The sequence below is a fragment of the Manis pentadactyla genome, chromosome 15, assembly GCF_030020395.1.
Source record: "Manis pentadactyla isolate mManPen7 chromosome 15, mManPen7.hap1, whole genome shotgun sequence".
Classification (NCBI taxonomy): Eukaryota; Metazoa; Chordata; class Mammalia; order Pholidota; family Manidae; genus Manis; species Manis pentadactyla.
Genome location: NC_080033.1, coordinates 50,197,314 through 50,224,282, shown reverse-complemented (window position 1 = coordinate 50,224,282; position 26,969 = coordinate 50,197,314). Strand labels below are relative to the sequence as shown.

The window sequence follows — 26,969 nt, the reverse complement described above, 5'->3', positions numbered from 1 at the left end:
TGGGCTCTGCCTTAGAAACATCTCCACAGCATCCTAGGAAGCCACCATCAATGAATCAGGGAGAGTATCATTATTTGTCAACTTTCTTGGACTCTCATAGAACCCTTTCCTCTACACATTTATCTGAGTAATCTGACAGACATGATTTGGGGAGGGCTTCCTGACATGGAGACTTTGGAATTGAGATATGAATGATGAATAGGAATTAACTGGGACAAAGTGAAAAATTGAAACCAGAGGAAAAAGATGTCCGAAAGCCCTGGGGATGAAGGGTTCATGGCCCTGGAGGAGAATCAAAAGATTTTCACTACAGCTGAAAGAGAAGTTGGAGTCAGGTCAGGCAGGAGTTAGCCATACATGGATGTGTAGGCCATCTTGAGAACTATGCTCTTTATCCTAAGATCACTGGGAGTCGTTAGATTTTAAGCTGCAGGTTGAGTAATAGGATTTGATTCTGAAAATCAGAGAAATGAAATTCAGACTTATCCCAATGTCTTCACACTGCAGCCAGGTAAAGGGTGGTTGTAATCATGCATGTAAAAGGCAATGATAGCCCTGGCAACAAAGAGTAGTCAGAATGGAAATGAAGAAAAATATAAAGCTCTGAATAGATACTTAAGAGTTAATGATAACAAAAATCTACGGATAGATTGAGGTTTCACTTAAGGAGGTGTGTTACTGTATTTCTGATATAAGATATAAGATTAAATGCAGGCTGGTGCTGTTTGCTGGGATAGGAAATAACCTAGGAAAACCAGTTTTTAAAGAGAGAGAGGAGAGAGAAGGAGAGTGAGAAATGGAGGGGGAAAGACAGAGGTAGGGTTTGAAAATAACACATTGGAGGTAGCTCTGAGAAATTCTAAGGTAGAAAGAACAGAAAAAAAGAACGCTTTTTCATAAAGAACAGAAAAGATGCATTTTCACTAAGAATGTTGGAATTTTCACTTCCAGCCATTCATAAATCAGACAACAATGCAACCCTTTTTAGCCAGATGATTGAACTGGAGAACACAATTTCTCCTGTCCTTCCCCCAACTCTTTCATTTCCTTTTCCTTTGCCATCATAGTTAATGCTCTAATAAGCAACTCTTTTCTCTCCGAAAATCATTGTTTCAATTCAGCAGTGGTAGATGAGTTCCAAAAGTGTTCCCTTTCTTAGAGGCAATAACTATTAACTATGATCACACTGATAGAGATGATGAGGTTGAGCAGAATAGGAATGGATAAAGAAATGTTCCATTTCCTCAATTTCCCAAGGCTCCTTGACGCAGGACTGGCAGTGGGGTGCTAACTTATTTACTTAACAAGCATACGTAAGGGGATCATCTCATACCTTACCTGGAATATAAAGTTGGAAGGAAATGGAATCGTTACACCAATTATGAGAGAACTAGGAGATCTGTGTTCAACATGAGGATGTTCAATGCCTACCTTACGGCAAAACTATTTGGAAAACATTTTTGTTCCCCAGTCCCATAATTTCATGATTCTAAGAGACATTTTTATTTCATCATGAAAGAAAAGTGTGTTAGCGCTAGAAGAAAACCTTGCCCATCATCTGAAGTAATCTTGTTATATTGGGTAAAATGAGCCTTAGTTTATCCAAGGAGCTCAGTGATTGAATCCAAAGTACAATTAGGTAATGTTCTTCCAATTTAATTTTTCCTTTTGGGTTTATAATTCATGGAATATTTATTTTTCCCTTGTTTTTGTTTCAATGCGACTAAAACTGGCTGGGTGTCTGAGTCTGGATTCCCCAGAAACAGACACTGATACAAAAATTTGATTCTAGGCAGTTTATCTTGGAGATGATCCCAAGAAATGCCAGTAGGGGAGTGAGGATGTGATCAAGAGCAAGACAGAGGGCCAGTAATGTGCATTTATCCAGCCAGCTACTGCTGCGGGGTACTGCAGCTTGATCCCCTTGGGGAAACTCTGGAACAGTATAAATAAGGAAAAGAAAAGAAATAGCCCAACGTGACCCTACCAGAGAGGGAAGGTGCTTGGAGTTCTGTGCACTAAGTTGGGTGAGTCTTCGAGGCTGCTTCTTTGGGGGCATTCATTTACTGGTGGTTCTGGCCTCACAGGCAGTAGGCAAAACAGGTTCTGCAAGCCAGAGAAAACCCTTAGGCAAAGAAATGCAGGAGTTGGCATTTAGATATGGGGCAAGTGTGCACTGAAGTGGCAATGGCCAGGGCTTATGGCGAGGGCACCAACAGTTTCCCCTGTCCCAATCAAGTGAGCACCACCAGTACAGCCACCAGAGTGTTTTTGAATGAAAATGTGGCTAATGACATTAATTAGACAGGTTTTACAGCCCCCCAAAGGAGAGTGAACATATACTGTAATTGTATTTTGCCTAGAGAGTTTGGAAGGTAGGATTTTTGGTCTTCAGAGCGACGAGGACGTTAGGAACAAGAGGAGGGTTTCATGTGTCTGAACAGCTTGCTGCAGGGCACAGCAGAAGTTTAGTAATTGGATTTTATCAAAAACTGTCTAAAAGTCTGTAAATATAAAGGTAACTTCAAAAGTGACTTTCAGTGTGCTACATATTGCAACTTTCTGTGCTGAAATTAGCTTAATATTTTATGCCGGGCAACAATGAATACCCCCAATGGGCAGCCAATGTGATTATACAGGGAGTTGGAAAGAACACTCACATAGACTCACAACATCCTGATGTAACTGCTCCAAATATATACTTTGTAAACATATGGTTGAATAAGTTGCCTATCTCAGAAGAGTCTCAAAGAGAGATCACTACGACTTCTGGGAATGGTTTGTCTCTGACTCATGGAAAAGGTTGTATATTCCACAGCCAAAGGGATATTTTTGCTTTCCCATCACTGTATTTGGTAACATCTACAGGAGTTTCCAGAACAAAGAAGGTACCCAATAAATATGTGCTAAATGAATGAGTGAATGAATGGATGGTGTGCAATGCTCAGTGTTTCTCTCCTTTTCTAAGGTCTGTATCACTTCTCAGTACCAGAAGATGTGGTTCTTGGCACCGCGATAGGGAGGGTGAAGGCCAATGACCAAGATATTGGTGAAAATGCACAGTCCTCATATGACATCATTGATGGAGATGGAACAGCACTTTTTGAAATCACTTCCGATGCCCAGGCCCAGGATGGCGTTATAAGACTAAGAAAGGTAAGCCTAGCTTTTGTTCATCTTCAGAATACCTCTTTGAGACTTGAGATATGAAGTTGGCAGAGGTTGGGTGGATTTCCTCACATAATCTTAGGGCTAATAGAGGCTTAGCTTCTTTTGCTGTGAAAAAAGAGGGTCCCTCTTGCACCTCATATTCCTTGGCCTCACTTTACATTTCAGCAAAAGCTCTTGTACAGTTACCATGGTAGTGGTAGCCTCCCATCTCCCTCATTATTTCTCTCCTGTCTGTGCCTCAGTACTTTTCCCTAAAGCTGCAGGAATTTGCTCAGTTCTTAAACAAAGCGCTCCAAGCTACGCAGAGATGTCAACACTGCAAAGGGAACCCTCTAGCAATGAAGGACAAAGACTGGTGGGGAGGTCTTATCCTTTGAAAAAATTATCTGAGGCATCTAGATTGTGGTTCTTAAGAGGATCTCTGGTGGGAAGGAGCCTTGAGGTGCCCACAGAGGTGGCAAATTCAATGGCTTTTAATCCTTCTCGATGTAATTTTCCCCATTTCTGTGCACCTGCTTCCTGGAATATCTCTGCAAAAACATGGAAAATTACTAAGTCTCTATTGCAGGCTCTGCTTGCAGGGAAACTCAAAGACAGACTGAACAGCCAGCTTCTGTTGTTCTGACCAGTTCTGACACTAAGAAGACAGGGCCAGCATTGCTACCACTGACTCCTCCAAACCATGCATTAGAAGTCTAAGCATTGAGATCAACCAAGCTTATCTTTTGCCTTGTACCTGGGTGTGGGACTACCATTGACAAAAGAAATATCTCAATAAGTAGTACAAATAATGTATGAAACTTTATGACCATTTTGCCAGCAGCCTTGTGTGTGTGTGTGTGTATGTGGCAGATATAAAAAATTCTGTACGTTGTCCATATTTCTCATTGTGACATCTGCATTCCTATAAAAAATGTGTAGAATATAGTTCATTGTTTTATGGACATGTGCATTTACAAGGAAAAATACACTTTATCCCCATTATTAGTATTTTGTGTAATATTGTTCTTCATATTTTTGCCATGAAATAATACAAATTAAGTTTTAAATATATTTGCTTGTTCATGAATAAGTAGATAGTGAACCACACTATTGGCAGCCAATAATTCTTCCCTCTGTCTTGATCAATGTTACATTGACATGACCCCCAGCTTACTATCTGATTCTCTCTGTCATGTTACATGGGTATCTGCTTCTAACGGTCCTGCTCTTAAAATCCCCTACTGGGGAGGTATTGACAATGGGCACTTGAAGTTTTCTGGATATACTTTTATGTACAAAATGAATTTTAAAATAAATTTTGAGAAAAAAATGGCTGCATTTATTTTAACTCTCTGCTGAGCAACACTACCTTTCTACCTGCCTTGAGTTAAGGTTCAGAACTGCAAAGTATTTAAAAACTCATGTTTGAAATAGAGCACACTATAATTATACTTGAGTCAATTATTGAATAACCCAGAGCCACATTTTCCTGGAGTAATGGTTCCTAATGTCATTTTTATTGTTATTATAAACTGCTATCCTTTGTTACCATAAGGTGCTTTTATAAACTGAAGCAATTAGCTGTTTGCTGTATTTTTATTCACCATTATTCAGAAACTTGGAAGCAAATACTATACATCTTGACACCAAGAAACACATGTATTTTACCTTAGAGAACAATGTGTAGGGAGTCATATTCCCACAACTCCTGGGTCTTCTTTTTGGCTGATAAAACCCTAAGGACACTGGAATGTGTTTGAACACATTGTCATTATACTGTGCTGAGAATTAAGCAGAACATAACCTGTTACCCTTAACAGTGCATGTGAAGAATTGGAAATTGCAATATTGGTACAGTAGGAATGATTGGCAAATTGTGGAAATGCTGATGTTAAATGTCTACTCATAGGTACATGTGCCTAGTAATTTCAGAATAGACCGGAAAGTATCTGCCTTATTTACTAGAAAATATTTCCCCCAAAAGCCATGTGCCCTTAGAACTGCATTCAAATATAAAAAATCAGCACACGGCTGTGAAATAAGAATATCTACTTCAGTTTGTACAGGAGCTCTGAAAGAGTTCACGAATGCCAGCTTTCCTGTGCCTTACTTTTTAAAAAAATCTGCATTGTAGGCTTAAAGTTCTGTTTCTTTAAGAAATTGCAGTGCAAACCTAAATTGTTTATTTGAAACCTGACAGACGTACATCCTTGAAATCCAAAGTATTATGAGTTGCAGAGATAATGGAGTGTAAGGATTCTGATACAGATGGGTTTCTGGTAATTTAAGGGGACTGTGTCCTTTTACCCAGCTCTGTTTACCTAGGTCATTAGCTAAAGTCTCTGGGGCTTTTAAGGAATGAGGTATTAATATGTCAGAAATATTGTCAGTAATGGTGCAATGAGGTAATTTCAAGTTGCTTTTAAGTGGCCAGTGGAGGAATAGCCAGGCATAGCTATCTATGTGTACTGCTCTTACCCTTCCTTCTTCTGAATATAAACACAAATAGATATGCATCTGCAAGCTATTTCTATATATGCCCACCTGCTTCATGCACAGAACTCATAATAGCGACCTTCTAAGAATACCTTTAAAAAATAATAAACTTCATTTTAGCCACAACATCAGTAGAGCAATGATACTTTGGAAGTCAAATAAGAAAACTCTTTGTTGAGATTAGTGCTGAATTATGCTTCATACTGTCTCCTTGGACTAAACAATGATTATTCCTAGTTCTTTACATTTCACACGCTGTTGCAGAAATGATAAAATATTCTTCCCAGATAGAGATTGTGTTCGATGCAGCCTTATCTCCTACCAGCAGAGGCCCGATTAACTGGCTGATTGGTATGCAGGTCAGGCCATCACGAGTAAAATTTTATTATGACTCTGAAGTGAAATTTTGATGGCACAATTCATGACTGTGAATATTTTGTGAATTCCAAGTGAAATGAGCACAACAAAACAAAACAAAAGGAGATCAGATTCACTGAGCTTGTATAATAAACAGATATCAATAAATGCCTGTAAAATTTACAGGTTGAATCTGAGGGAATGGCAAGTGATCCCATTAAGGCACACAAACGGGCTTAAATGCACATAACTATCATCCATCAGCATTACCCTCATTTGTTCTTGCTGCTGTGGTCATTAGTGAGAAACATTCATCTTTGTCATTTCTTAACAGCCTCTGGACTTTGAGACCAAAAAATCCTATACGCTGAAGGTAGAGGCAGCCAATGTCCATATTGACCCACGTTTCAGCGGCAGGGGGCCCTTTAAAGATACGGCAACAGTCAAAATTGTGGTTGAGGATGCAGATGAACCTCCTGTCTTCTCTTCACCGACTTACCTCCTCGAAGTTCATGAAAATGCCGCTCTAAACTCCGTGATTGGGCAAGTGACCGCTCGTGACCCTGACGTCACTTCTAGTCCTATAAGGTACTTTTTTTTTTTCAAAGGCGTACTGGCTATGTCCAATGACAAGCAAATCAGCGTAAAATGAGAGTATGTGTACATTCCGTGCGGCTGCCTTTGGGAATGTGCTCACATGACTGAGGAACTTAGGCTTACACAATTTATGTGTGTGTGCATGCACAAGTGTGCAAGCTGCACCAATGGACGCACACGTACATGCACACCTACTAACAGCTACAATCAATGCCCTGAGCCAGGAATATCAAGATGAATAACGCTATTCCAGCTTTCAGAGAGCTCAAGGAAAATGCAAAATCACATGCATTTTGCAGTGCATTTGGGTGGGTCTTTCATATGATATGGGGTTTTTTTTTGCTTGTTTGTGCATTTGCTTTTTTCTAGCATTGTGCAAGTGTTGCTGGCTTATCTTCTTTCTCCTTTGATAGTTACAGTGAATTATACATAAGAATTTTAGAGGCCTGAGACCACTGTCTCAATGCATTCAGAGGCCCCTGGCTTATTTCTGGGTTTGTGTTTGGCTTTAAAATGATCTTCTTATCACTTCATGGGCATTTCTGATAATTCAGCATATCTGGATTGCTACCTTTGAAACAAAATTCTCTCTGCCATTTCAAAAGTACCTTTTGTTTATACTTTCCCTGCTCAGAAAATTTTTGCCTGAGATGAGAAATAATCCTTTATTAAAGTTTTTCTGCCATTTCTTAGAAATGAGGCTCAATTCTACTTTTTTTATTTTCTCTTGAACTGTGAACATCTTTTCTCTTTTGCCAGTCACCCAAATGACAGTACAGGTGCTCAAGCTAAATAGCTTTCTTCCAAAAGAACACTGAAAATCCATAACTTGTACACTGGTCTCCAAGGGTGAAGTGTTGCCTAATGATGTGTTTGAGTGTGGATTTCAAATATTGTCTTAGAAATGTGTGTTGGAAAAAAATAATAATAATAAGAGGGAGGGGGAAAAAGGGGAATAACTAGATGGAAGAATATAGCTTTCAAGAATTGTCTACTCAATCTATGTTTTAGATGTCAGCTCATGCTCAACTCATTCAATTTCTAAGTCACAGGGATCTAGGATGGATATCCTCCCAGTTAGTTGATTCAGGGAAACTAGACAAGTGAGAGCTTTCTGGAGGTTTTCTTTATTCAATTCTTTTTTATGTATTAAATTTCCATTACCCATGAGGGTGCTGAAAGTACAAGGCTAAAAGTGAAACCCACCAGAAGAGTCGATGCCCCAAATAATGGGAATTTGGGCAAAAAAATAATTCTTTTCAGTTTCAAGAAAAGCTTTGTTTAATACAAGCCACTTCTAAATTTAGGACAATAAAGAGTGTATCCCAGAAGGACACAAAAAGAGTTTCCTTCAAAAGAGCCTGACCTCTAAGAAGGTAAAGCTCCACCTGGGAATTTGAGGAATGGTAGGTTGTCCATTCTCGGTTCTAAAGAAATTCAACAAGTATAGACATACAAAATGCCCATATTTGCCTAAAAGAATTGTATGTCTCTAAGATCTAAGTGTCAAACACAAGGGCAAGAAGTATCCAGAAAAATGTAATTTACATGGGCATCCACTTTCTGACTAAATAATGAAGCTAGGAAATGGCTCTATATCGAAATGCTGAAATAAATGCTGGCAATAGTATTTGTCGAATAAATGCATCTTCCCTATTTCATGTTACTCCATTTCCTCCGACAGTACAGAAAAGGAGCAATTGCCACTTTCCTCAGATAAGCATGAGATGTAAAATGAAGGTGGTTAGCAAAATTGATCCAACTGAGAGACAGCTCAAAGGGCCAGTTTTAACATTTGATTTGACAAAATTTCTACTCTTGTCAACAAGGAACACATATGGAGCTCAGGACTACACCAAGCCAGGGACCCTCTGGGAAAGTGGAGGTTCAAATAATGGGGCAATCACTTACAGAGTCCAAATGTGGAATCCACAGTGGCCTCAGGAATGGACTTCCCGTGCTGAGACATGTTCTTAATCACCTAGAGGTGAGGTTGGAGGGACAGTAACCTCAAATTGGCAGCACTGGGTAAAAATCCAGGTTCATAATTCCCCATGTTTTGCACATGTCAGAGTCTCTCCATATATTTGATGTAACAATAATGATTTACTGTTCGTAATTCCAGTTCACTGGTAATTAAGTGGTGATCATTGTAGTTATTATTATTTCTATTGTTATTGTTATTATTGCCCCTGGTATGGAAGGCAGATGTAAAGGAAGCTTGAGGCTGCTTAGCAGCAACTCTCCACCTTGGAAGCACTTTATTTTCAGGCAAGCCAAGGGGATTTGAGGCTCCGTTACCAGGAGCTATGAACAGATAACATGTCATTGGATGACACAGACCTGTACGTGCTTCTGACAGAAGTCAGGCAAGTGCTATGTCCTTGGTGTCTATGGTCCCACCTAAAGAGGAAGCAAATACTCTTTCTAAGGGCTTGATGTGTTATTCAGAAGGCAAGTCCCACACAGTTCTGACTGGAGGTGTATTGGCTCCATGAGATGAGAACGTTAGAGTCACCAACTGCAGCATCTTTCCAGCATCTGTTCTGTATTTTGCTGTTGTCCCCCACCGCCAACTCTGTCCCATCAAGTATGGAGAGTCACTTTCCTTTCTCTATGCACAATTGGTTAATTTGAGTAGAAAATTAAATTTCCTGACTAGCCAGAGCAATGCATAGTTCCTTATGAGTCTACCAGACAGATTTAGAGCCATTTAACCTTTTTAAACAGAAGCAGAGGACACGGGTATTCAGGGAATCACTGAGCAACAAAGAGCTGTGCGTTACTGTCTCTTTAGAACTGTTACATTTTTATATGCTGACAAGAATGTATCCATCTTTTAGGGGAATGTTTACTTTGCCATCCAACAAGAATTAGGCATTTATTGTGGCATTTGCTGTTAAAGCATACAGTCATTTATCGGTTGGTCAACTTCCCATGAGATTCAATTTCTTTTAAAACACATTGTCAAGCTGGAAATATGTATTTTAAAATTCTTATGCCTAAACCTCTATGTATATTTGTACTATCTGTGTCTATATTTATGTCTGTATATCCCCTTCCAGGGGAAAATAGACAGTGACATAGAAGCATAAATTACAGTCTTACCCCTCCCTTCCTGGAACATTAATTCAGCATTTGCTTCTTCAATACTATATGGGTCTCAGGAATATAGAACTAAGTTGTGTAAGTTATTAAACGATGATATATTTTTTAATTTATGCAGACTAAGGTTCAAATCCCATCACTTGCCACTTCCCCAGGCAGCAGATCTCTGGAATTCTCTGAGATTCACTTTCCTCATCTGTATTTTGGGATAATATCATTTTCCTCACAGGGTTCCTGTGGTCATTAAATTAAGTTGTAAAATATGTAGTAGCTTTACCAATGAATACAGCCACCATCCATTTTGTGTCTTTAGTACAAACTCAAAACCTAGTATTTAGCAGAGGTCCTTCTACTAAAGATTGCTGACTGTGGGCAGAACTGTTTTTTCTTTAATAGTTGCATGCTAAATAGTCTAATTAACCTCATTTAGCATAATTTTCCCTGGCTACTGCTATAAATATTGTTACCAGTAAGTACTTAATATGTGGCAGGGATGTGCTAAATATACTCATCTCATTCCCTAACACCTCTGTGAGATAATATGCATGCTCATTATCCTCACTTAACAGATGAGGGAACTGAGGTTAAGAAAGACTAACTTGCCCAATGTCAGGCAAACCATCAGAAGTGGGATTTTGATGCATATCCGGGTTTTTCTGACGATCCAATGCCTGTTGCCACGTGTCGCTTTGCCGCACTCCCATTCTTTCCCTGTGGTTCTCTGTGTCCCCAGCTGTGTCTCTCCATGCTGGGATGGCTTAGCAGGACCAATTTTCTTAGAGATAACAAACTCTTCCTTGTTTAAGTGGCCTCATTCAATCCAGGATGTACACCAACAAAAGAAGGAAAACAAACCATGTATGTGGGATTAGCCAGAGTGTGGGTAGAGCATTTCTTGCTCATCCATCTGGCTCCCTTTTATGGGTTTGTCCCTGGACTGCACACCCAGCCGTGATCAGGGAGGTAGAGGGAGAAACAATACCATTACGATTCTATGAATCAGACCTTGTGCTGTTTCTGTGTGTTATTTCTCCATATTTATGTATCATTCCACTTAATTCTCACAAAAGACACTGTGAAGTAGTCAGTATGATGCCAGTTTTTAGGGAGAAATAAGTTGGAGCTCTGATGGGATGGGTTCCCCGTGCATGGTGGGTGCCATAGCAGGGGGCTCAGGGCAGTATTAACCCAGCTTTCTTCATGCCATTGGCCACTACATCTGCTATGCTTTGCTCGGTTCTGGCATCTTAGACGTGGAGTAGGATGATGACACTTAATGTTTCCTGAGCTGGTACTTTGTGACAAACACTCTGAAATTATTTATATTTAAGGTAAAAAAATTCGAACACCTGGTGGGTGTTGAATAAAAGTCAGTGCTTTCATGGAAATCTGGTGAGGTTCATTTTTTTCCTCTCAAAAAAAAATTTATTTCAAGTGTGTATTTGGTGCCATCATGGCACTGAGATGGCATGTTGTTTAGAGACTTGATTCCTATATCTTTCAGAACACTCATGTGCTAGAGTAAGACTAAGGTAGCTGCTTAAATTAAAAGCATGCACGGTGGCCATTCAGCAGGCACAGCAGGCTGACGTACGATCACGGGAGCCACAGGGCTCTGTCGTCCTAGCACCTCTCTTGAATGTAAGTGCCCACTCAACACAAGGGCATCGCGTGTTTTCTTTTTCTCCCTACTTGTATTATGGCATTTTTATAATTCACCTCAGTTATCAGGCTTGTTGTTAATGAGCTCTTTTCCTGAAAACACTCCTTCTAGTCCTGATAGCCAATGATGCTAGAGTGGAAATACTTTATACTATAGACAACCTAGCATTAATCTGGAGGGTAGACTGTGTATCAATAGACTCTCTCTTCCATCTTGCAGTAACTCCTGTTTTTGGTAAAGACCTGCATTTTTTTTAAATGCTTTACATGAGATCCACCCTCTTAATCGATTTTTAAGTGGACAGTGTAATATTGTTAACTATAGGCATAATGTTGTAGAGCACATCTCTAGAACTTACTCACTTTACATAACTGAAACTTTATGTCCATTGATAAGCAAATTCCCATTTCCCCCTCCCTCCAGCCTCCGACCACCACCATTTCATGCTTCTGTGATTTTGACTATTTTAGACGCCTCATGCGAGTGGAATCGTGCAGTATTTGTCCTGCTGTGACTGGCTTATTTCACTTAGCATTGTGTCCCCCAGATTGTTCTGTGTTGTTGCATGTTACAGAATGTCATTCTTTTTAAGGCTGAATAATATTCCATTTTAGCTACATGCCACATATTTTTCCATCCATTCATGTTTTGTTGGACATTTAGGTTGTTTCTACATCTTGGCTATTGTGAATAGTGCTGCAGTCGAACATGGGAGTGCTAATATCTCTCTTCAAGATCCTGATTTCAATTATTTTGGATAAATGCCCAGAGGTGGGATTGCTGTATCATATGGTAGTTCTATTTTTTTTTTTTTTAGTAACTTTCCATAGTGGCTCTTTTTCCACTTTGCATTCCCACCACCAACAGTACAAGGGTCTAGTACAAGGACCAAGTTTTTTTAAACTAATTAAAATTTGATCATTTAGTTCCTTCACACTCTTAGCCAGATGAAAGTTTGACTTTCTCCCAATTTAAAAGTACCAGCTCTTCTGAGTCATTCTTCCAAAAACTCACTGTACCTGAATTTAACTAACAGTAATTCATTAAATTATTAATTCATTAAGTGCATTCATCACACAGTCATCTTTTCAATGAGTCACATTACTATATGTATACAAACTTATCTATTTAGTTATACAACTAATAACAGTGGAATCCACATTTGCCCCAGGGAATTTCTATAAAGACATAGTCTTTGCTCTCATGGTCCTTATTTTATAATAACTTGGCTGGCTGAATAGCCATGGAAAACCCAAGCCACTCACATTTATCTAACTAGCCTTTAGTACATGCTCTCTGAAGATGATCAACAAAACTACATTACAGAACTTTAGGGTCTCATAGAGGGAGAGGTTTGCTAGTTTCCTAATTTGAATAGAAGCAAGCATAGCTATCCAGTGATGCTAAGGTAAAAATATCTCACACTGTAGAGAACCTCATACTAAATTTGGAGGGTGGACAGTGTTTATAATTTTCTCTCATTTTTTTCATTTTCTCTCTCTCACTATAAAGCAATGCTTTCGGGTAGGAAAAGGCTCCTTTTTTTCCTTAAAGGAATAATAAATAATACGTGATGCATGGACCTTGGAACTCTGGCACTAGCAGAACTCTGACAATATTATTTATTAAAGCAGCTAGAACAACCAGTAGAGCAATTAGAGGCAAAAAGCTGAAAACTTGTAGATGGAATTTTTGATACTCAAAGTGCATGCGAGAAAATGTTAAAATGGTTTCTTTAGGCATAATAACAAAAGCTAGAATGAAATTAAGCAGTGAGAAAGAAACAGTTGGAGTTCAGTGAAATATAATAACTGATTCATAACTAAGGGGTTTATTTCATTATAAATGACTCTAAATAGCATCCTCACTTGCAGTCGGCTCAAAATTGTATCTTTGTATAAATTTTCCATATAGAGGCTGCAAACTAATGTTTAGCAACACATTTTTATAGTATAAAAGTACATTTATGCCTGTTAAATTTGAAAAATAGATATACACAGCCTTTCTCCAAGAGCAACATCTATCTGACTACACTCTAAGGAACACTATTGGGAATTGTAGCCAGTGAATTTGAACTCAAGGTTCCTTGAACTAGGACTTCATAGGTAAGTTAATTAGCTAAGGGGGAGAGAGTGGAAACAGCACCTTTAATCTTTGAACTTTCTGTAGTTTTTTAAAGCACCTGGAGCATATGACGTAAGGGGAGAGTATTCAGGCTTTTGTGCTGGTCTGTGCTTTAGATTCTAATGCACAGAGTATTACAAATATCACAACACATAGTCCTATGTACGTAATAGAATGTGTATCTTTTTATTACTGTATGAATCCTCCCGCTTTGTTACTATCCGTAGAACTTACTTAAGGAAGGACGCATGACTTTAGTGAATACTTTGACTCTATACACTAGGCCAGGAGTCAGCAAACCATAGTCTGGGTGCCAAATCTGGCCTATCACATTTTTAAAATAAAGTTTTATTGGAGCACAGCTATCCTCTTTCTTTTATGCCCTACATCTGCAGAGTTGAATAGTATGGCCTGCAAAGTCTTAAATACTTACTTTTGAAAACAGTTTGCCCATTTCTATACTAGACGGCTAAGAGTTTGGGTTTTCATCATTAATTTGAATAATTGGCTTTCACATCATTCCAGGATCTTATTCTAAGACACTCCCTTAAAGATAAGGTAAATGTTTTTAACCTATAGCAATAAAAAAATGTTTATATTAGAATCCAGCTCTGTATGATGGGAATTGGCATTCCCCGTGCTGGCCTTAGAGCCCTTGCGACCTTGGTCCTCGTGTGGCCAATGACAGCATGCTCTCCTGTTGAGTCTGCCTGAAAAATCTGGCTTCATTTAGTGAGCTTTTGGGAAAATTCAAATGATTATCAAAGAGGCTGGGAAAGGATCGAAAAATACTGTGATGACTACCTGTTTGGAGTGGGAAATTTATTTGTTTCTTGCATGAATTTATTGTAAAATCCTGTTTTTTCTTTCTGTCCCTTCCATTCTCTCGATCTCAGTGATGTCTACAATACAGGGAGGGTTTTTAGAATTGAGGCTGGTGACTGCCTTAGCCAAACTATGGTCTCTGCATTTCAATGTCTTGGCAAATTCTCTGACTCCCGCAGCATTTTGCTCTAAAAGCCTGAGATGGCATGGAATAGAATGCCACTTGGAATAGACTTGGCTGTAGTATGTTCAACAAACTCTAACATATGCTCTCCAGGATGAGAGTGGATATTCAGTGAGTGATACTGGAAATGCCTTGTGGACTTGGTCCATGCCTATTTAGTATTTTAGTACAGGGTCCTTCATATTTATCTCCTTTAGATTTCATTCCATTCACTCCATGAATTACACATATTCTTATTCCCATTAAAGAAAAGTGTTACAGGTTGTTTTCCCTGGACGTAGATGGAGTTTGAAGGACAAGATGTTTGCTGGGGACGAGCACCTCTGAATGAAAGGAGATGGAAGCAGGATGGGCAGGGGAAGAAATCAAACTGCCGGGCTGTCCCAGCAAAGCCTTGGCCCAACCCAGAGGGTTCCTCTATAATGTTTATTGATTATCAGGATTCTAAGGAGCATACAGGTGGGGCTGTCTACTGACCACTCCCTGCGCGGCCCGAGCATCCTCCTTTGAAGGAAGAGCTGCACAGCACGTCTCCATGTGCATCCTGGATAAGACACTGAATCTCTTTGCTAGTGAAGTGACTTGACCAAATCCATCCTGCTGGCCACAGAGGTCCCTGGTCCACATCACCACCACTGCACTGTGATTTCTTCCCTTTGGCAAATATATCTCTCTCCTATATCTTGAGGTGTAAACACTGAAGTGGCAAATTGATTAAGCTGATATGTTATCAGTGTGCTATGGTAAACCTGACTAATAATTATCCAAAACTATCAGATTGCATGTATTAAAACAATATTGTAAAAAGTGATCTAGGGTGGTAAAATAGCATAAGAAGCAAGAGAAGAAAAAATGGAAAGTGCTTATTTGGGGTTTTAAAAGTTCATGTTTTTTTTTCTTTTTTAGCTCTCTCCTCTTTCTGTCTCTGTCTCTCTCTGTCTCTCTGTCTCTCTGTCTCTCCGTCTCCCTCCCTCCCTCCCTCTCCCTTTCCCCTCTCTCTCCCTCCCTTCCTCCCTTCCTTCCTTCCTTCCTGCTTATTTTTTTACCTGATTGGTGAAATCTCTGTCCCGTGTAGGGAACAAAATTTAGTAGTAGTGTTTATATTCTGAGAGGAGCAAAGATGCATGTGTAGGCTAAGCAGTGTCATCTAACATGATTATACTCATAAGGCAGAAAGAAACCCCTCTTCTGCATTCCAACAAAGGGAGATTGACATCCTTATCTGACATTCAAATATTTATGGGAGTCATTTCAACCAAGCCTTTGTTTTCCCTTCTTTCTACATTCTGATTTGATTCAAGGTATTATGTAACCTTGCTTTTGATAAAGGACTATCGGATTTGACTTAGTATTTCAGAGGAAAACATAATATTGCATATTTTAAGAAGAGAGTATGGTAAAAATGGAGAAATGCCATTTCTATCTATCAAAAGTTCATTAGCTCTGTCCTGTGTGTTTGGAGTCAGTTTACTGGGTAGTGGAATAGGCCTACTTGAAGTGCCTTTCAAATGGGCCTCAGAATACAAATAAAGTTTGGGATGGTCTACTCAGGTATGTAGCTTCATGGTAAATGAGAATAAGATTTATCAAAGTCCTTAAGAAGGGTCAAAGTTATAGAAGATATGTTTGGAAAGCTGTCCTATATACAGGACAGCAAAAGACCTAGATGTTCTTCCAAAGCCAAGGGTCTGAAATTGAAAAGATCAGGTGCAGAAAGGGAACAGAGCCCAGAGTGAGATAAATTTGGTGAGGGCAGGGAGGTGTAATCTACTCACTGGCAAACGAAGCCCGTCTGGATCAGCTTTACTAAGCATTGAGTACATGATGTTGGGCTTTGCACTTACTTAAATGTACAAGACTTGGTTAGACCATGCAAGCAGGTGTTATGCTTAGGGATGAGTATTTTTGGTGTAAAGTACTTTTGTCCCTGTAGAAAGAGTTACATCTGGTTGAAGACTAGAATGATGTGCCCCTGTTATTACCTCTATGTTTTGGACAAGTAAAGAAGCTATTTCAATATAAATGCATTTCCAGCCTTTAAGAATTAATAGACCACATCTTGTTCACCTATTAATTCTCAGCATTTCCCATAAGTCATTAGCATTTACTAAGTGAGCCTGAACGTCTGATAAATTTCAAAGTACGTATCACTGTATGACATTTTCAAAAAACCTGTTTTGGTATAGTTTGCACTTTTTAATTATTCTATCTTGGGCGTTCATGTTTTCTATAATTTTTTTTCTATATAGTAATGTTTTTGACCAAAATTGGACAAACTTATGTAATAAAATACCACCATCCTCATAACCATCCAACACTCACCAAGAGTTTATTATGTGTCTCATACTATGGCCAGGATATTATACTTATTATCTCAGTAACTTTATGAATGGGGAAATAGTGCATTTTATAACTAAAGACTTGAGAGTCAGGATAATTTATATTAAATAACTACTCAGGTTATTTATTTATAGGGAGGATTAAGTAAGAAAATATTCAGGGCTTAACAGAGAAACTAAAACTTAGGAAGATCACATGAATGCATTAAATATATTACTAGATCTTAATTTTGGGTATTGTCCTATGATCCAGGCTGCTACATAATCAAGTGCTTTTTCTATCCCACACCATCTCTGTTCTAGTGTCCATGTAACATCCATGGACTTTGAATATCATTTCATTTAAAGAAAAGTCATCACTGTCATGACTGACAGCCCCAAAAGATGTTTAAGGGATTTAAAAGATACTCTTAACTCCTAGATTCTCCCTGATGTCCCGAGATTATCATGGTCCTATGGAGATTCTTGAGCATTGGCTGGGATTCCCGGGACCTTAGGGTGAACAGTGAGGATCAAGGTCCTCATGGGGGGATTCGCTATGAAAGTTTATCCTCACAACTCCTAATCTCCCATTAGAGATAAGCACACCCTAGAGGTAGATTTTATATTGTCACTGTAAATCCAGATTTCATGTATTTCTGGACATTTCAATATCTTTTGCTAATATTTATGTGACTATTTCTGACCAGTTTGATGTATGGAATAATTACAAAAAAAAAATGGCTGAAAGGAGACAAAAAAGAGAACACTTGTTTCATTTGAAAGCAACATCAGTCAACAGAAGAGGTTATGAGCCTCCCGTAAGGGTGTTGTTTCAAGATTCCTCCATTTCCTTTTCTTCCATATCCAAATACTCACCATGCCCTGTCTTATTTTTTTTTACTTTCTAAGCTCAAACACCATTGTCTCTGATGTGAGCAGTGATAACAGCTCCATTTGCCCAGGTCCTATCCTTTGATACCCTTACCTATGCCAGCATGATTACCAACTCACCTGAGATCTATGCTCTCTGATATCATTATTTACCAGTCACAGGTGGCTCCCTGAATTGGAATAAAGTTAATTTAAATAAAATAAAATAAAAATGTCCATTCCTCAATGGCACTAGATTTCAAGGGCTAAACAGCCCCATGTAGCTAGCAGTGTAGAAAGCATGGATATGCCCACATCCCAAAAGGTTCTGTGGAATTCTTCTGTGGTTTAGATCATGAAGTATATTTTCAAGTGTCTCCCCATTTCCTACGGTTGAAAAAAGAATTCTTCAGCCTGGTTTCCCATGCCCCTCCCGAGGGATGCCTTGCTGCCCTTCCCCCACTGAATCTTGAACTTCAACCACATTACCTTTTGTTAAGGTTTTTCAGGACACTGACCATCTTCCTAACTCATACTTTTCATATTTGCTGTTCCTTTGGACAGGAAGATTTTTGTAATATTTTATTCATCTCAGCCCTTTCCCTTTCTTCTTCAGGAATGTATCACTCACTCTTAAGCTTTGAAAAAAACTTATTTACTCTTGGCGTCTTTCTCACATAGAGACTCAGATACATGAGAGCAAGGCCATGTCTATCTTGGCACTTCATACAATGGTTTGTGCATAAAAGAAACTCAAATGAAGAGTGAATGAAGGAAGGAAGAGACCAGACAGAAAGAAAGGGTGGGAAAAAAAATGATAGAATGCTCATCTGACAAAACTTAGTTCTCACCACACCTAATCCAGTCTTGTAATTTTATAGTTTCCTAAACAAATCCAAACCCCAAGATTTTCTATTTCCATTTTTTTCTGCGGGAGGCTTTCCCTGGATATTCCACCCAAAAAAAGTCCTACTTTTTCTTCTTGTCCCAAAAAAAGATGCTACCTCCTCTTTGGTGGCTTCTCCAGCCACCCCTCACCCTTTCTCAGACACATTTGGAGACCCTAGTTCACTGCAATGTTAATGTTACATTTATAGAACTTGCCATGTCTCACTGTAAGTGATGAGAAAGTCACAACCAATGTGTCTGAGAGGCTTTATTCTAACATTTAGTATCATACTGGATCACCAAAAGAAGCAGTCTCTATAACTGTATTGAAATTAAATACCAATAAAAATCTAAATTCAGTCCCTTCACAGTACATACAAAACTGCATTCCATTTTTTTCCATTTTTTTGCATACTAATCATACTTAGAAATCTCAGTTATGAATGATTGTTTTGATGACTCAGGGAGAAAGTTACAATTTCTACAGAGATATTATGCAAATATGAAGACTCAGTCATGAATCAAGTTTCATCTGGAAGTCACTCTGAAGGGCCTTTTTCTGTTCTGATTCTGTGGCTGCAGAAAGTTAGATATGAGACTGTGGCTTTATGATCTGATTTTTCTGAGATATAAGTGACAGAAACGGTAAAGCAAGACACATGCTCAGGAGATGGACCTCTGTGAACCAACAGATTTGGCATCTGAGATTTCAATGTTTGATCCAAAATAAAGTAAAAAGTACCTGATGATGACTGTGTTGGGTGAATCTTCTTCATCCTGGGAGTGAACACAGAAAGCTGAAATGTGACAGTATGATGTCTCTCTTCACATGGAAACTGACTACCAGAATCTTTCAAATATTTTCTTGTTGTTTAAAAATGCCTAGATATTTGGCAGAGTGTCTTTAAGAAATAATGAAAAATACTCAGTGTAAAACCACTTTTTAAAAATGTAATGCAAGTTACAATGCATTATCTAACTTGGGATTCACCTTCACCTTTAAAAGAAGGCAATATTATCCTGATATTTTTAATGAAGAAACTGAGGGTTAGATACATGTTGGCTTAGCAGAGAAGTTAGGAATAAATGAGTCATTTCCTGGAAAAACGTGTTTCACAAATGTTATAGTGGAAAGAATGAAGCTGGGAATAACTTTTAAAGAAACTTGTTACCTATTTATCTTTATCTAGTTATGAAGATAATTAGCATGGCTGCATGTATTCACTCCAGACCTGAACCTGCATGGTCCACATGTGTTGCAATGGAAAGAGAAGACACCTTGACTTTGGGAATATGATTCTGAAAATCCTTAAAATGTTCTTGACAGAGTGATTATTGCAAGGAAGAAAGTAATTGAACAGGGGACAGAGGGTCTCTGAAGGCATGTAATGTGAAGGCATGTAATGTTGGGGGTAAGATTAGAGAGAAGAGCAAAAAGATGTTTTAAATGAATGAATGAATGGATGAATGAATAAATGAAGATGACTACATATATTATTTTGAATGAATAAATGAAGATGAGTACATATATTATTTGGCTGTTAACAATGAAATCTGAGTCATGCACACACACACACACACACACACACACACACACACAGAGGAGGTGGGATTGTGTGCCAACATCCAATGTTGGTAAGACTTGTAAATAGTGGTCCTGTGTTAATTGAGGAAGCAAATATATTACTCAGGCAAAAGTTATTTACTATCAGTGGGAGCAACAATGCAGAATAGGATGTTACTTTTCAACACAGTAATATGCAGTTGTCCATTTTGGCCTATTCTCAACCACTGCACCAACGGTATCTTCATATACCTATAGATACTTCTACATATACTTCTACTTCTCCATAAACCTTCATATACTTCTGATACCTACAAGCTACTTTTATTGAGTAAGCTGGTAAAATTATAGTCACCATAAAAGATACTAAGTGTAGGTAAAATTAGAGTCACCATAGAAGGTACTAAGCATCATCTGTAGCCTTCACTTCACAAAATAAATTGAAGTCCTTAGCCTTACTTCTAAGACATAGTACTGCAGGTTAGAGGAATGGTAGTATTAAAGAAAAACAGTGTATGTGTTGGAAAAAAGTAAGAAAGTTTAAATACAGCTTCTGTGAACACTGGTTATCAAGGATAATGAAGTTTCTAAAACGTCATACTAGACAGATAATGTCTATTTCCAAAACTTCTATCATTAGAATTGACGTTCACATGACCTAAGGACCCCGTTTTCTCACGTGCCACTTCCCACTGTGTTAATAAGAACTTTTATCTTACTGTGGCAGGAAGTTGACTATCCAAAGGTTATTCTACTCCTCTCAAAATGGGACCTTTTGTCTAAAACATCTTAATTCTTCAAAGCAATAGCAAATACAATACATGCATATTTTTTAAGAAATTAGAATGGAGATTTCAGTACTGGAGATACATATCTTATGACTTTTAAGATACAAATTAGAAGGCATTGAACTTTACTGTAGATACAGTAGTAACCAAAATCATTCATTCTTCTTTTTGACTCCTTTTCTATTTTATTTACTCCCTCTCCTTATATTTCTTTAGCACCACGTTTCAGGCATAATAATAATACATGCTCAGCAAATGTTTGTATATCCTTCCACTAATCGGTTACTAAGTAACTGGAGGTCATACTTCCAACGAATGTGGTATTATGATAGGTGAAATGAAATTCCCTGCTTGTCCTAAAAAAGCAAAAATCCAGCAAATGTTTAACTGTAGAATAATAGTAGGGACATCCTTAAGAAGGGAAGATATGTGAAGAATTCGGCCAGGTGTAGAAAGCTCCTGTGGGTGAGCTGTGAACTAGGAAATCCAAGATAGCCTCTCATCCCTTCAGCCTGAAAACTATGCTATATGGAGATGCTCACAGTATCAGATACTTGAAAAGGAATGAAGAGTGCTTTAGACAAATACTACAAAAAGTTTTTGGATGTATTTCTAGTGTCACTTGCGGAATTCTATCTTTCCGACAGCGACTAAAGGATGTGAATGATAGTCCTTTTTTCTATCTTTCCATTTCTGGATTTTCATTTCCACAGTCCCTCTGGGCTTGAAGAGATCTCTTACACATTGAAGAATTAACTCCTCATTTTATTTACGTATTTATTTATGTAGTGTGAGTCATATATGTACTCATTTACTGCAAAGCACCCATTCTGTGAAATAGATCTCCTCCTATTTATAGATGAGACTGTGAGATTACGAGCAATTACATTGTTTCAGTGGGATCCACAGGTGAGATTCCACCAAGATTCTCTGGTTTCTCTGTGTTTTTTCCACTTAATGTGCTGCTGTTTATACAGACACTGGAAATCCCAGAAATCAGAGTGACTTAAGCTCTATTTCTAAGATCATCTATCCAAAATCATGACATCTTGAGAATTTACATGGGGTACTGAATTCTAAAATTTAAAATTTAAGTTGTTAACTCGGGGTTTGTTTTTTCTAACCCACTTTGTTTTTCCTTGAAATTATTTCCTGTTAATTGGCTTAAGGAAAGACCCTATGTCAGAGTCTTATAAGTATTGCCCTTTATTGCTGCTGGTGTAATAGTCCATCTATTCCTACAATGGAATGAGTAAGAGGAAGGGGGAGAAATTGAGATCATGGAATGGATGGTGGCAGCTTAGAGGGCCAGAGGAAACAAACTGAACCTTTGCAGCTAGAGATGGGGTGACGTAGAGATGGTGAGTGTGTATGTGTGGGTGTGTAGGGGAAGAAAGAGTGGAGCAAATGTTTTCTGAGAACATTCCTAAAAATGGCATGTGCTCAGTTTTTTTGAATATAATTAATCTTCAGCTATGTAATTAATTTTAAAATTATGTAAAAATGTAATTAATTTTAAGTATGATTTTAAAAGCTGATATAGTATTCAATATGAATACAAAATTAGATGTATCCCATAAACCTTTGAACTTGCAATGGTGAGTTCATGAGGCAGAGATTTTGGTCAGAAGAGTAGGTGGAAAAATAAATACCCTAAAATGGTCCCATGCATGCAGGTATCCGTCCCTCATGCACTCTCCCTCCTCAGCTTTATTTTTAATTATTTAAACTGACACCTTCTGTATGTTCACTTACACTGCTATGAAAACCCAGATGAATCTGGGACAGAGAAGCAAGGAGTTACAGGAGCACTAGCTCGGACCTAGAAGTGGCAGGGAATCCTCAGTAGGAACCTATTGTCATTTCCAGATAAGTAATGATACATTAATGACTTTTATGTTCATTGTGTACTCGTTATGTATCAGGCACTATAATAAGTGCTTTATACACATTACCTCATTTAAACCTCACAAAACCTATTACAATTCCCATTTTGAAAATTAGGTAACAAAGGCATAGCTAGACTAATAACATGACTAAATCACACCTGTATAAATGATGAGGTCAAGGTGTGAACTCAGCCGGTCAGCCCCGGGATCTGTGTTCATTGCCATGAGATTATGAGAATGTGCGCAGCCTAGGTCCTGGGACTCTGCTGGTAGCCTAAGGATAAACAGCCAGAAACCCAGGCCATCCCCTCAAGCAACAGAGCACAGCAGAGTTTTTGAGAAAATGAAACTCGATTACAAACTTATCCATCCAGAGGTCGATAAAGAAGATGAGGGATGGAGGCTTTCCTCCCTGGCTTTCAGGACAGGTCTAATTTTTATCATCTTATTTGATAAGTCATCTTCACTTAGATACATTGCGATGTAGGGCATTTTAATACTTAGGGATCTGAAAGATGTTTAAATCAGTGTATTCCTTAAGAAAAGTAATTATGTGGTTTTGATTCAGAAAATTGAGTACACAGTGGGCGTTGAAAGATGTCAGGATCACACAGATGGTGAGAGAGCCCTCGGCAGGATGCCTGATACTCAGTGGTCAGCACACGTATGTGTAGGCAAAGTGTGCCACACATATCTGATCGGATGCTCACAGCAGTGTTACTAGTCGAGTACTGATATCACCCCCATTTATGCATCACGTATACATGAATAAGGCGAGCCCTTTCTGTTGTTGGTTTATACATAACCTTCAGAATGAATCAAACACGAGTCTTCATTCTGGTTATGCTACTTTCTATGTGGGTTACTTAAAATGTCCTAGCCTCTAAGAGTTTCATTTTTTCTTTTATTCATTTTATAAGAAACCAAGGAGAGAAGAACAGAAGGAGAAATAATCTAGCTCTGTGCTTGTGCACGTTTAGTGTCTAATGCATGCATGTTGATTATATTGTCAGGATTTGGGGGCTGCTGAGTAATTCTTAAGAGCCTTTATCCTGAAGTCTGCTAGGCAATAAAATGTCTGAAATGTCTGCACAGGCAGCAAGGGACTTCTTAAAATAGTTGAGAAAGACTTTAAACTGAATTGTAAACTCAGTCATTTTTCCTCAAGTCCCTCCCATTGTGTAATCTCGTAATATTATGACATTCTTAGCTCTGATCTTACTAAAAGGCCGTATTTATAGCCTACTTTATAAATTCTTATGACTCACCCCATAGAGTCTGTCATGAACTGGAACTTTAAAAAAATGAGAAAAAATACCCCTGCTTCTGTTAAAAGTTATGGATGCTAAATAACACCCAAATTTTTTCTAATTTTATGCTGTTCACAAATTGTAAAGAAAGAGCCCTTCTCCACTACCTTCCAAGTTGGGAAGTTTATTAAATTTTCATTTAGTGTGACTTGATGATTATGGTTATTGTGATGATGATGTTGGTGATAAACAAATCTTTACCACCTACCAACTACTAGAAACTGATTAATGACTTTTTTTTCTTTTTTAAATTTTTACTGAAACATACTTGATGTATAATATTCTGTTGGTTTCAGATGTGTGAAATAGTGAGTGGGTAACTATATATATTTTAGTAAATGCTCATCATGATAAGTAGAGTTACCATATGTCATTATATAAAGATATTACAATATTATTGGCTATATTTTCTAAACTGTACTTTCATCCCTGTGACTAAATTATTCTATAATTTGAAGTTGGTTCCACTTAATCCCTTTCACCTATTTCACACTCCCCTATGTTAACCAACCATCCATTCTCTGCGTTTCTGAGTCTGTTTGTTCATTTCTTTTGTTTGTCAGATTGCACATATCAGTGAAACCATACAGTGTTCATCTTACTATGAGTGACTTATTTCACTTAGCATAATACTCTCTAGATCCATCCATGTTGTTGCAAACGGCAAGATTTCTTTCTTTTTATGGCTGAATAATATTCCATTGTGTATATGTACCACATCTTCTTTATCCATTCATCTACTGATGGGCACTTAGGTTGCTTCCATATCTTGGCTATTGTAAATAATGATGCACTAAACATAGGAGTGCATATACCTTTTTGAATTAATAGTTTCATTTTCTTTGAGTAGACTCCCAGAAGTGGAATTGCTGGGTTGTATGTTATTTTTATTCTTAGTTTTTTGAGAAATCACCATACTATTTTACTTAGTGGCAACACCAATTGATGTTCCCATCAACAGTGTAGGAAGGTTCCCTCTTCTCTACATCCTAACCAACACTTATTATTTTTTGTCTTTTGGAGAGTGGCCAATCTGACTGGTGTGAGGTGATATCTCACTGTAGTCTTGATTTTCATTTCCCTGATGAATAATGATGTGGAGCATTTTTTCATTTGTTTCTTGGACATCAGTGTGTCTTCTCTGGAAAAATGTTCCGGTCCTCTGCCTATTTTTTAATCAGATTACTTATATTTTTGGTGTTGAGTTGTATGACTTCTTTATGTATTTTGGATATTAGCCTATTATCAGATATAGCATTTCCATGATTTATTTTCAATCTTTGGGATATGGGCACTTCATATTTGACCAGTGAAGAAATTGAGGCTAAGTGAATTTATTAATAATCCCAGATACAGCTATACATAAATAATAGAGATAGAATGGCTATCTTCTCCTTGTGTCCTCATTAGCAGAGAGCAAAGAGAGGTCCTGTCTTTTCATTAGGATATTAATCCCATCATGAGAGCCTCATCCAACCCTACCTACCTCCCCAGGGCCTCACTTTGAAATACCATGATATTGAGAATTAGAGTTTTAACATATGAATTTGGGGGGGTACACATTCAGTCCACAACACCCTTTTTTGAGCCTCCATTCCATCCTGTTCTAGTATATTTCACTATTTATGAAATCTATTTATGAGCCAATTTTTCTAATTATGCCTTATGTTCCTTAAGACATACACCTTCTTGGATTTGGTATTCCATAGCCAAAGCACAGATCTTGGTATAAAAGAAGAATTAATCAATTACTATTGTGGAAAAAAATGAATTTGATATTATCTTGATACTTAGTGATCCTGAGAAGTAGTTGGCTCCAGACATAAAAAGCTTTATTTAATATTGTCTTCTCTGAAAGTTTTCTTAATAGAGGAACTGCTAATCTATCCACTTAAAATTCTTAATTTCTTGGAATCTAGTGTTATAAATCTGCTAACCTATCTATTCCAATCTAAAATTGTTACTAGAGAATCAGTAAGCATCTGCTTTCTATGGACAGAGACTAGTGGGAAATCTAAATAATTTAAGTACAGTATACTTCACTCAAAATGAAAACAAAACAAACAGAAACAAGAAACATACACACATGTCTAGTTGAATATGAGTTTAACAAAACACCCATTTCCTTTTAATTGCCATTAATAACCTGTGGCATAGCACCATTCTGCTTGGAGCTTGTGTTCATTGTTTTATATGATATTTTGTGGCAACTGCTGATTATCATAAGCTGTCCAATAAACGTGATGGATTGTCCAATTAACTCTTCATCAGCATCCGTTTTTGAAGATGTTACCTATTGAAACTGATGGCAGTTTATGACCTCCATGTTGCATATGTAGCTAATTACTCCTTGGACAATAATTATTAAGTTTCTTGTGCCTCATTCAGTCATTTTATTTTACAAATTATGATGCCACTGAGTTTCGCAATTCATTTGACTTCACAACTATGGCCCTCTAAGGATTACTAAAGGTCTGCTGTGAAATGGATGGATCATATAAACATTGAAGCAGATTACAGATATATCTGTTTTGTAGGTTTTCCATCGACCGGCATACTGATCTGGAGAGACAATTCAACATTAACGCAGATGATGGGAAGATAACGCTGGCAACACCACTTGACAGAGAATTAAGTGTATGGCACAATATAACAATCATTGCTACAGAAATTAGTAAGTGCCTGGGTTTAATTTCTTCCTTGTGTGAATGGGTCCATTTTATGCCTTGTGATCACATGATAAATGATCCTGTTTCTGTTATATATTTTGGCATTAGAACTTACTTTATTGTTCCCCAGGAAACTTTGGATGTATCATCTCAAGATGAAATA

General features: G+C 38.0%; 1 protein-coding gene across 4 annotated transcripts in view; it reads left to right on the top strand.

The window, feature by feature from the left end:
• CDH8 (cadherin 8) overlaps positions 1–26,969 on the top strand; it is a 350,974-nt gene that overhangs the window by 188,878 nt on the left and 135,127 nt on the right. For all 4 annotated transcript variants that reach the window (XM_036897785.2, XM_036897786.2, XM_036897782.2 and 1 more), the window contains 3 exons: positions 2,969–3,156; positions 6,341–6,594; positions 26,675–26,811. In XM_036897785.2, coding sequence (XP_036753680.1) covers positions 2,969–3,156; positions 6,341–6,594; positions 26,675–26,811 — 579 coding nt within the window. The remainder of the gene's footprint in view (positions 1–2,968; positions 3,157–6,340; positions 6,595–26,674; positions 26,812–26,969) is intronic.